This window comes from Stegodyphus dumicola, chromosome 5, assembly GCF_044657685.1.
Source record: "Stegodyphus dumicola isolate Sdum_Otavi_A_Nest chromosome 5, ASM4465768v1".
Taxonomy (NCBI): domain Eukaryota; kingdom Metazoa; phylum Arthropoda; class Arachnida; order Araneae; family Eresidae; genus Stegodyphus; species Stegodyphus dumicola.
The window spans coordinates 218,018,693-218,030,292 of record NC_140772.1 but is presented as its reverse complement, the minus strand read 5'-3'; the positions used below and the strand labels follow the sequence as shown (position 1 = coordinate 218,030,292).

The following is an 11,600-nucleotide window of genomic DNA, read 5'->3' as shown; positions in this document are numbered from 1 at the left end:
CTTAAAAATATATTTTGATTACAAGAAATGATTTTAAATAATTATATTTCTAGCAGTTACTTTTTAAAAGTGGGGGAAAAAACAACACTTTAAAATTTTTCCTTTCTGAACACAACACGTAATTAAGTGTGAGAAACAATGTGGAAATTACATTCAAATAATTTTGCAGTCATTATTAAGTATCACTTAACTCCGAAAACAATGAAAATAGTGAATTTCATAGTCTTAAAAGTTAAAAAAAAATGCTTTGACAATTTTAATACTTACATCATTCTCTTAGTCATTGATATTTTTTAAAAACTTAATAAAAATAGATATTTCACCATTTTATTTCTTTCCTTTCCCCAAGAGAAAGAAATGAGATGTATATTTTAAAGTAATTTTAAATTTCTTAAAAATCCTTTTTAATTAATGTTTGATAACTATTCAATTTACTTAACAGTACTTTACTATCAAGATACTTTTAAACGGTCACGAAGCAAGAGGAAACAAAATAACTTTGAACTGCTACATCAATTCCGCGTTAAGTTATACTCATTGCCATTTGAAGTTAATACGACAATAAAAAGTATAAAAAGATGGTGTGCGTTTTTTTTTTTTTTTTTTTTTAATTTTGAAAGCATCTTAATTTTGTTCAAGAAGTCAGGTATGTAGCAAAAATTAACTGGTACAAAGTAGAACAAAAATTTTATCAACACATCACTGAATTTTTATTTTTTACTTTTATGAGTGAGACATAATAATATATGAGCATATGAAAAGGCATATGATATATCAATCTTTGAATTTCAAATCTAATCTCCTGTCTATACTTTTTCAATGCTTACGTCACTAAACTTTGAGTTAAATACTATATGTGTTGATTAAAATTTAATGTTGATAGCTGTAGAATTTGTCTCAATGATTCAGCTTTTGATTCTGCAAACAAATAATATGAATTTATTAAACAATAATAATAATAATTAATTTATCATTACTGCAAAATATGAATACCGAAAAAATTCCTAAGTATAAGTAAAATAAGATGTAAAATTGAGGGGAAAAAAGCTAAAAAGCATTTACATTGTTTGATACTTAAGTTTTTACATTTGAGCGCAAATTATATAGTAGGAGTTCCTTCATACGCTTATTTTGCTACACGATTTACATGGAACGTAGGAGCTTTAGCAAACCTTATTTTTCAGGATCACTAGCTGCAAGTTATTATTTATTTCAGGAAGATTTTTATGAAAGCACTTTTTAAATATGTAAATTTTGTGCAAATACATATATTCAGACGGGGAATATAATAAAAAAACTTAAAGAAAATGCAAATGACATTTTTATTTATTTTGATCTTAAATATCAAATACATTATGCAGTTTTAAACTGAAATTAGGATAACATTTTGTTAATCTACAATTTCAAAATATTTTCATACTGAATGATATTTGCTATCCATAAATGCCTTTTCAATTTACAAAAAATACGAATATTGTTTTGTTAATGAATTCATGGAGTATTACAGAATATCGTACAAATCGATTGAGTATTTAATTATTAATGAATATTATACACAAATGTACTTATGCCAATGTTTAGAACTGCGTCGATAAATCAAATTCCTTTTGATAACATTTCTTCTTTATCTCCTATCAAAGTCCAAAGAAATACACTAATACGATTTTTGAATACTCAGTACATTTGCACAATCATAACAAATAAGCTGAAAAAAATAAAATCGCAGATGTAGAAACTTCAAGCAGTTCACGGTCATGTATTATCTACACATAAAAAACATGAAAATAGACAGGAAGAATAATGAAAAAACTCCGATGTTATTGGTCGGTTTGCTCGAGTCACCATTAGCACTAGAGCAAACAAAGCTACTATTAGTGAGTTTGACGATGGGCTTTTGCGCATGTTCTTCTGGTGCCTTGCAACGTGTTTCTTTTGGAAGGTTGGCTACGTTCTGCCCTTTGTAAAGAAGCCAGTCACGGAACCACAACACATCGCAATCACAATGGTAAGGGTTACCTGAAATAAAAATTTATATAATTAATCAATTATTTAAAAAACTCTCAGAACAGAATTTTTGAAAATTCGAACTTACAATGTCAAATATCGCAAGCTTTGAGTCTCTGATTACAATGAATTTGAAAATCAAATGCAACATTTCCAATAACTGATTGTTTTGTTTTTTAAAAATATATTTTATCTATGAAAGAATTTTTAACTTAAAAAATTAAGAATATTATATGTTGTTTAATTATTGCTAAACATAAATCCATAATCTTTTAACCTTATTTAATTATCAAAAATTTATATTTGTTCAGTACAGATGCACAACAAAATCTGTCGGAAATTATAGAATTATAAATGAAATAAATTAAAATGATGCATAGCAACACATGCTGTAATTTCCTCTAGGTTGAGTTCCCCCCTCCTAAGGCATAAAACGCCTTCGTGGAGGAAGTTCTAAGTGAAAGTGGACAGTTGACGGGAGACGGAGGCACCATCATTCTACCAAGAGGTGGCCCACCAGCGGCCGAGCGATAAAGTCGCTGAACACTGGTAGTTCGGTCCGAGGTTCGAATCCCGCGAACGGGCTGGCTGCATGGGTGTTTTTGTGGTTTTCCCCATGTGTAACGTGTATACGAGCCAGTTTCCCTTAGAAAGTCCTCCACGAAGGCATCCCTCCCCTTAGGCAGATAGCCCTAGCGATCCTTGCCATAATTAAATAAACCAAACCAATCTACCAAGAGGTTAAGTTGTATTATCTCGCATCCTCGCATTAGAAGCTATGTCACATTACATTGTAACCGTTATGGCTCGGTATAATTACATAATTCCCACTCAAATTTCTTAAATATGTACTATTGTAAGTGTAAGCAGAACATACACTTACAATAGTACATATTAGAAATACACCTTTCAAAGACAAGATTTCACAGACTTTACAGAAATTTACAAACATATATTATGCGAACGGACCTCCAGATACAGCAATAGTATAGAGAAAAATAAAAACTTAACTTCTAAAAAAGACTGAATAAAGATTAAATTCTTACTTTGAGTTCTGTTCCTATTAACCAAATAATAAAAAAATAAATAAATAAAATAAAGTGGAGAGAAATTTAAACGCATGCGAGAAGCACGAAAACCAACCAATCACCATACATTTGTTTGCCTGATTTCAAACCCGGGTTGAACTCCTAGTATTTAGGTATTTTAAACACTCCCCCGCTAATGAGGCTGAAAAACAGGAGCACAGAATGTATTTTTAAAAGTTCTAAGAAGGATTTTCGCAATGAAGAATATCTCTTAAAATGAAAGTTTAGCTTAACATATTAAAAAGGATTATATGTTGAACTCTATTAAAAATGAAGAAAAGAAAAATCAAGAAATTACGAAATTCGCTGCGCTTATCGAATTGAGACCAGTGATGGAAACATTTTAAGATGATTACAGAAAGGTCAAGAAATTTTAATATATAATTATGTTCCGTTTACGTTAATATTGTATTCTTCATAGGATAATTCGTGTAAATTCGTGTAAGTTGTTTGGGAATTTTGAGACATTAATTAATTAATTTATGCAGAAAATTCTTGAAACTTTTATACGTATAATGAAACCGTAACTCATATCAATATCCGGGATATATTCCATCAGAGGTTACTTGCCCCAAACAATTTTCTATATAAACATACATTTGCCAACATTATCAATTAGAAATCGTTAAATTAAATGTGTTACTTTCAGTAAAGCGATCTTGTTTTCTAGGTAAGTAATGTGGATGCACATTGGGTATCGAGAGTCAGTTAAAGAACTGTAGTGATATATAATCGAAGTACATCGGTTATTAAAATATTAGAAATCAAAGGATAAACCAGTGGCAGCTGGGTCAAAATAATATCATTTTGAAACAAATCAATTTTAAAGTTTTACTCTACGTAGATTGAGTTTAATTCTGCATTAAAAAAAATCCTTACAATCAAAACTACATCTAACTGTCAGCAACATTCTTCCATTAAATATATGGACAAGACAACAACAGTAAAAGTCTACAAATCCACCGTTTAATAGAAAGACGCTTAAGAGAAGTCCTTATTTATACTACCTGTGAGAAAATTGTTCTGAGTGCAATTTTTATAAATGTTAGCTTTAGAGATAAACATATTAATAGACTTTGAAAAGAACCGGAAAAAACATTTAATGAATCAGATTATCGGGCATCAAGTGATAATAAAACTAATTTTTCAAAACCAATATGTGTTCATTTTAGAAATTAAAGAAGTGTTAAATACCTTAATTTCACAAATGAAGTATTCATATAAAAATCAAACAAGAATTTTACATATCAATTTCTAACTGACTTAAAAATTAATGCTATTGGATTTAGGTAATTGAAAGGCAACAACTTAGGACTTAAATACCCGAACGGCATAAATTTTGCAGAAATTCAGTACAAAATATATTGTTTTAAAAATCTAGCGGTTTCTATAATTCTAGAAACTAAAGCAGGTACGAACTTTTAGAACTTACAAATAATTTCCGCATGTCGTTTAATTAAATTGTATCTGAATCTGGAAGCAGCACTTCAGACTACATTTAGATTGTCAGTTGCTGATGTTAGACTGCTGATGGCGAAAGAAGATTCAACAAATTTTAAATATAAAAAATCTGAACTTGATCAAGAAGAACATCTAAACAGAGTTATTTTATGATCATGTTGTCATTCTATGGCAATTCGTTCAAACGTAGCTAAAACGCCTAGCTTAGGCCTAATGCTTACTTCTTACTGCAAAGTTATCAAAAACGTAAACCTCCTGAAATACGCACAAAAAATTTTGTTTGTAACCTCAACATGTTTTCTGAAATAAAATGAAATATTTTATATGCCGCAGCTGCCAGTTTCTTATTCATTATGGATCAACCATTCTACGCCATCAAAATTCCTGCTGCTGATTATTTCCAAGTTTGATTCTAATACACACGCACATATATATTTCTTTCCATATGCATTTTATTATAAACTGTTCAGATAAAAGCTTTTCCAAGAGCAAATAATTTATATTTTCTAATAGACGAAATCAACCTCAATATTATTTGCAAAATTCTACCAGTAATATATAAGATTCGAAACGATTCCTGGATTTCGTGGGTTAGTGATGCATTACTTCTTCTTCATTGCCTTGAGATCAGGAATGCATATTCCAAAGGAAACGAAACGGCGAGATAAAGTGTTTCTTATCAAAGGCATTTTTTATCAAAAGCATTTCTTCGTGATTTAAGAAAAAACGTTATTTCTATTCACAGAGAGAGGATAAAAGAAAAACGAAACATGTGTTCCCCTTCTTAACATCTTTGATTTTGAATAATGGAATTTATTTTTTCCCTTCTTGCACAATATTCCAAGTTTTAATTTCTATTGATTGTATAAACGTGTAATATGTATTTACTATTTATTACAAGGGATAATTGTTTTCACTTTTGCGATATATTAATTTTCAATATATATGTATAATAAATTTTAAGAGTTTCCGAGAAAATTTAAATGTTCATAGAAATTTAAAACTTTACATTTTATATAGATGTGCCACCCCCGTGTTGTAAAATCACTAATAAAATCGATATTATTGTAAATTTCAGTAAATATTTATATTTTGTCAGCAACGCTTATAATTTATTTTTATAATGTTTATAACTTATCTCGCTTTTGGATCGAATAACATTTTCCGTGTATCGAGTTCGAATAAAGCATGGATGCTAATAACGCTTAAAAATATCATGTCATAGAATGCTTGCTTTCCGAACGATAACGTATATTTCTTATAATTTATCCTCACTTTTGCGTCGAATCACTTTTGTAGCACATAAGTTTTTAAATCAATATAACTTATCCTCACTTTTGCGTTGAATCTCTTTTGTGGTATCTCTTTTCAAATAATTCATGGATGCGTGTAACATGCAAAAATACAATTTTGTCCTATATTTGCTTTGCGAGATTCGGTCGATAGTATTATAATGTATATCTTTCAATATCCTTATCATATAACTATGATATAACGTTTAAATGTTATATATTTATGTAAGTAGCAAAAGGCACTTGAGAAAATCTCATAATACACGAAAATATGATTGCAAAAAATGTAAAATAAAAAAAGGTCCCTGAAAACACCTATAGCAACTAAAATATTTAATAAACTACACTAGTGTGCAAAAATTAAGGACGAGACAGTTTTTTTCAATGTAACTCTGTACAAAAGTATTCCAAATCAACACATTTAATACCGTAAGATCCCCAATACGTAAGGACATGAGTAATGTAAGCAACACTTACTAAAAGAGAAATCAGAGGGATAAAAAGAAGCTTTATTGAAACAGTAGCATGGAGCGCAATGCGACTGAAGGCCGAAACATCCCTGTGATGGGTGTCCAGCAAGAAACATCCGGTCTTTAATAGGGGATATGATCTCCCCTGACTGCTAGGCAGGTTTCACAGGGTCTGCCCATGCTGAGAATGAGGGTGTCAATGAGTTGTTGAGGCACTGCTGCCCATTCGTCTTCCAGCGCCGATTGAAGCACCGAAATCGTTACTGGTGGTAAGGTACGAGCTGCCAAGTGTCTGCCTAGAAAATCCCATACATGCTAGATGGGATTGAGATCCGGAGATCGTGCCGGCCAATCCGTACGTTCAATATCCTCACTCTCTAAGAGCTGTTCGGCAGCTACTGTGCGATGACATGGTGCATTGTCGTCCATGAAAAGGAACTGCGGACCCATAGCGCCTCTAAAAAGACGCATATATGGAAGAAGAATCTCGTTACAATAACGTGTCCCGTTGACTGAACCTGCGTCGAAGATGTGAAGGTCTGTACGATTACCAAGCATGATGCCTCCCCAAACGAGAACACCGCCACCTCCATACCTGTCCCTTTCAATGATGTTCGAGGGATGATTGCGGCTTCCCCGCTCTCTCCAGATGAGTATCGATGAGAATCGCTACTCAGACTGAATCTGCTCTCATCTGTAAAGAGTACTTGTCCCCATTCATTGTCTCTCCAATTCCGGTGTTCCCGGCACCACAGAGAACGCCTTCTCCGATGGGCAGGCGTTAGAAGTGCACACCGTACAGGGCGTCGTGCAAACAGACCACCACCGTGCAGTCTTCTGGCCACGGTAAAACGCGATATCGGTCGTCCAGTCGCCTGTGCCGTGTGTCTAGCCATTTCTCCCGCTGTCTGCCGCCTGTTTCTTCTGGCCTGTAAGGCAATATACCGGTCATATGCGGGTGTGGTTCCTCGTGGACTACCACTACTAAACCCCCAGATAGCTGTTCCTGTAGTTTGAAATTGTCTCCAAAGTCGTGAAACGATGCTGTGAGCAATTCCGAACTCTGCAGCCACACTTGTCACACTGCGGCCTTCCTCCAACATCCCAATTATTCGACCTCGGCTAAAAGCATCCAGATGTCGCCTAACAGATTGATTATTCGCCATTTCTCGCTGAGGCAGCAACTCGGTGTGATTTTAACTGCTATACGGTGTGCAATCTCTTTGCCAGAAATACTGATCTTACACCGACAACCTGCTTTATACTACTCAGACGCTCCCCCATTACGTCTACCCGGATATCTGCGCATATGCAACCGTACATCACCTTACTTAATCTCCTGATTGGTCTTTCTGTCCGCTCTGCCTCTTCGTTCAGCTGATATGCTAATTTTTCGACTTCGTCCTTAATTTTTGCACACCAGTGTATAAACGTAGAACAGAATATTATTGCCTCAAACCCGCTGCTTCTCTAGGATTCGCAACGAAATTAACAATATTCGCATTAAATCAAAAACTGTCTCTGAAAGCTGTGAATTTTTTTAAATAAATAAATAAAGTCTTTAGTTAATTTTAAAACATCCAGACATACTGTAATACCAGATAATAAGTTTGATGGAGTTGAAAAGTCTCCTTTTGTCAAATAATTTATTTTCTTTGTAGTTAGGTATACCTCAGTCAAGAAATTCGTGTTGTTGTTGATTTACATTGGTTTGAGTTTAAGAAAACGAGGTAAATGTCCTTTTTTCTAAAAATAAAAAATTATTGTTTGTAATAACGTCATTAATGTACCTGAATATATGAATTCGAATTTTCGTGTAATGCAATCATCATTAATTATCATAAATTCCATATTCTTTTGTGAATATAAATAAGTTACAAATACTAGTAAAATAATTGAGCCCATTGGTATGCCGTTGATTTACTGAAATAAATCACTACCTTACTTAATGTAGTTGCACATTTTATAAACCTAAGCTATTTATTCAGAATTTGAAAGATCTCTGGATAACATTTTGGTAAAACACTTAAACTATTGAAAATTTCATTGAAAGATAGAGTGGTATATATTTTTTTCAAATTCAGAACAGCTGATGTCTTTAATGGTATTCGTTTGAGTAACGTTTCTAATATTATTAATAATTCTGACGTAGAGTTGATCTTTGCTGACTTCAGTTGCGAGGAACTGACAGATTTGTTTTTAATCTTATGAGCAAAATAAATATCAATATCCTCTTTAGAGCTGGTGTCCCTTTAGTTAAGTTGCGAAATTTAATGCGATTTTTACGAAAATTGGTAAAAGCACATAGGTTGAAATACAGTTGAGAGGTGATGAAATATTTTTTTTTGTTATCTTTTAAAACAATATTTTTAAAGAAATGATCTTCTATAATGCTGAGCTTACCAGTAATGATATATTTAAAGTGTGGATCAAAAAAGTCTTAAAATTTCTTTTCTAGGAAAAAATAAGATATATTAATACACACAAGACAATTTTCTCCCATAATAAGGACTTGACAAATAACTTGAATATGTTTACTTTAGAGTGTAAGATAAAACAATTACAAAAAACATAATTTAAGACATGTGGTAGATTACACACCATTATGCTACAGAGGCTCCACAGTCACTGCATTAAGTGACTGATTGAGTCACTATTAAATATTAGTCATCAGTTACATACAAGATCTATTAATCTGAGATGTTTGCTACAATAATTTTTATCTTTCCACTTAAATTTTTATATATATTTTTTCTTTAACAGAATAAGCTGCTCTTTGAATCATAATGATTATAGCTTTTAAACAAAATGCGTATTTTCAAACGACGAATAAAAGCGGCTAGGATTAAAGAATAAATATCAGACGAAAGTAGTTCTTTAACATCTTTAAGACAATTTAAATCAAAATACTAGTCTGTTGAATTCAACTTCCCACTCGCTTTCCGTACAAGTCAACAACTTTTCGACAAGAAAACTGGTTACAGCCGAAAACATCGCGGCAAAAGCATCGCGGACGAAAACGTCGCAGAGAAAACAACGCGAGGCGAAAACGTCGTGCTACAAAACATCGTCGTCGAAAATAAAGCGGCTCAAAAACTTCGCAGTTTGAAAACATCGTCGTCGAAAATATCGTGGTAAAAAATAAGGTATCTACAAATTATCGCATGACGATAACATAGCAGACATGTGTTTTTTTTAGGCTTTAATAACTGTAAATAGATATTCCCATAATAATTTGTGAGCGCAAGATGCAAAGAAGGATAATTTTTACTTTCACATTCTTTTATTAACTAATAAATCTTTGCTGAAAACGTAAGAAGGAAACTTAAGCATAGAAAATTAAATGCAACTTCTAGATTATAACTTTTTATGAAAAATTACCAGTAAAAACTTTATAAAAAATTATTTATTAATGGTCTTTGTTAGTTAACTATTTCGGTTTAAAATTCTATTAAGTGCTATAAGTTGCATTAATTTCTATGCTTAAGTTTACTTCTTATTTTCTCGGCAAAAATTTATTAGTTAATATAAAATATGAAAAACAAATTATCCTTCTTTCTATCTTGCGCTCACAAATTATTATGGTAATATCTATTTACAGTTATTAAAGTCTGAAAAAAGCATGTCTGCGATGTTATCATCACGCGATGATTTGTAGATACTTTATTTTTTTACCGCGATATTTTCGACGACGATGTTTTTAAACTGCGAAGTTTTTGAACTGTTTTATTTTCGAGGACGATGTTTTGTACCACGATGTTTTAGAACTGCGATGTTTTCTCTTTGCGATGTTTTTTCCCACGATGTTTTGTAGCACAACGTTTTTGCCTTGCGTTGCTTTCTCTGCGACGTTCTCGTCCGCGATGTTTTTGCCGCGATGTTATCGGCGGACACCAGAAGACTAATCTGGAAAGAAATTCAGCAGCCACCCTAGATAACGTTGTTTGCATAGAAAGCCACAAAATTTGGCACCACGTTTTGTAAAATGAAAGAAAATTTTCTCTCACAATAATGACTCGAATAATACTTAAAAGACTTATAGAAAGATAACACAAATTATTTACCATAGTGGTTCCAGGGTTACTCGGTAGTTTTCTTTCATTTACCGCCAGCGACGGCAGGGTCCAAGTTCAAAATAAAGGAGGAAGAGAGCAAAGTTTCTGCAACTAGAGTTAAACTTCAAAAAGACGACAGAATTTTTTTTTTTTTTCTTTCTCTCTCTATATATATACATTAATACTAAAGGGGGGTTTGAACTCCAGAGGGGTTGAACACAACGTGTTGCTGCGATTCTGGAATTTGAATTTCTTCCGATTTTTCTTATTAGCCCAAAGGGGCAATTTGTCCATAAGAACTATTAATTTCGTTTCGGCATTTTGTGTTGATTCACTATAAATGCCGGTACACGTTTCAAATTATTGCCACCAAATATTAGAGATTTTTAAATAGCAAACTCAACGATTTCAAAGCGAGCAATAGCAACACTGCACGGAAAAAAAAAATTATCTCCAGCGCGCGAGACTGTGTATTGGAAGTTCTAAAGATATGCTCATTTTAAAATTATTTTTCGATATCGCTGTTGAACTGAATTTTATGGTTTAAGGGCCAAGAACATGATATTTAATAAATAATGGTACCACATAAAACGATAAAAAAGCGCACCTTTGGGCTTAATGGAAAACCTGAAAGATTCCAGATTTTTATAATTTTTATATGATTTTTCAATTCTATGGCTTCTGTATGTCCAGAGTCTGGATGCATAGGTTGACTTAGAACTGCAGAAACATGTATAAAATATTATCCCCACGCTTCCTCAGTACAGCATGATTATATCTGATTTGCATTTATAATTTATTTCATATTTTAGTTCATTATGTAAAATTTCATTTCGTTCAGATAATTATGACATTGCGATATTGTTTAATGCATGATTTGGATTAAAAAATATATCAAGTATAACATCTAAATGCTTAAAGTAATAAATTTGAAGTGTAAAATACTATATTTTACTGAAAATTTATAACGTAACGTAATACTGTCGATATAATTTGTAACATACCGCTGCTTCTTATATACCTGAAAATAATCTGAAGCTACTAATTACTTAAAGAGACAAGTATCGTAGTGGAAGATTTACTTCATTACAAAATATTTTGTAACTAAAATATAAATCAATGCAAAATGTAGAAATATCAATATTTAAAGAAAAACCTTAACGAATATTTCCGCTTTTAGGGTACCAATTAAGTTATTCTAATGGATAATTAATTGTTCAGTATTAATAG

At 32.2% G+C, this 11,600-nt stretch overlaps 1 protein-coding gene across 2 annotated transcripts in view; it reads right to left on the bottom strand.

Annotated features, from left to right (window-relative positions):
* Positions 1-588: 588 nt before the first annotated feature.
* The window catches only part of LOC118193453 (uncharacterized), a 917,076-nt gene continuing 906,064 nt past the window's right edge, over positions 589-11,600 (bottom strand). For both annotated transcript variants that reach the window (XM_085817668.1, XM_085817667.1), the window contains one exon: positions 589-2,016. In XM_085817668.1, the coding sequence (XP_085673794.1) occupies positions 1,760-2,016 (257 nt within the window). In that variant the 3' untranslated portion in view covers positions 589-1,759. The remainder of the gene's footprint in view (positions 2,017-11,600) is intronic.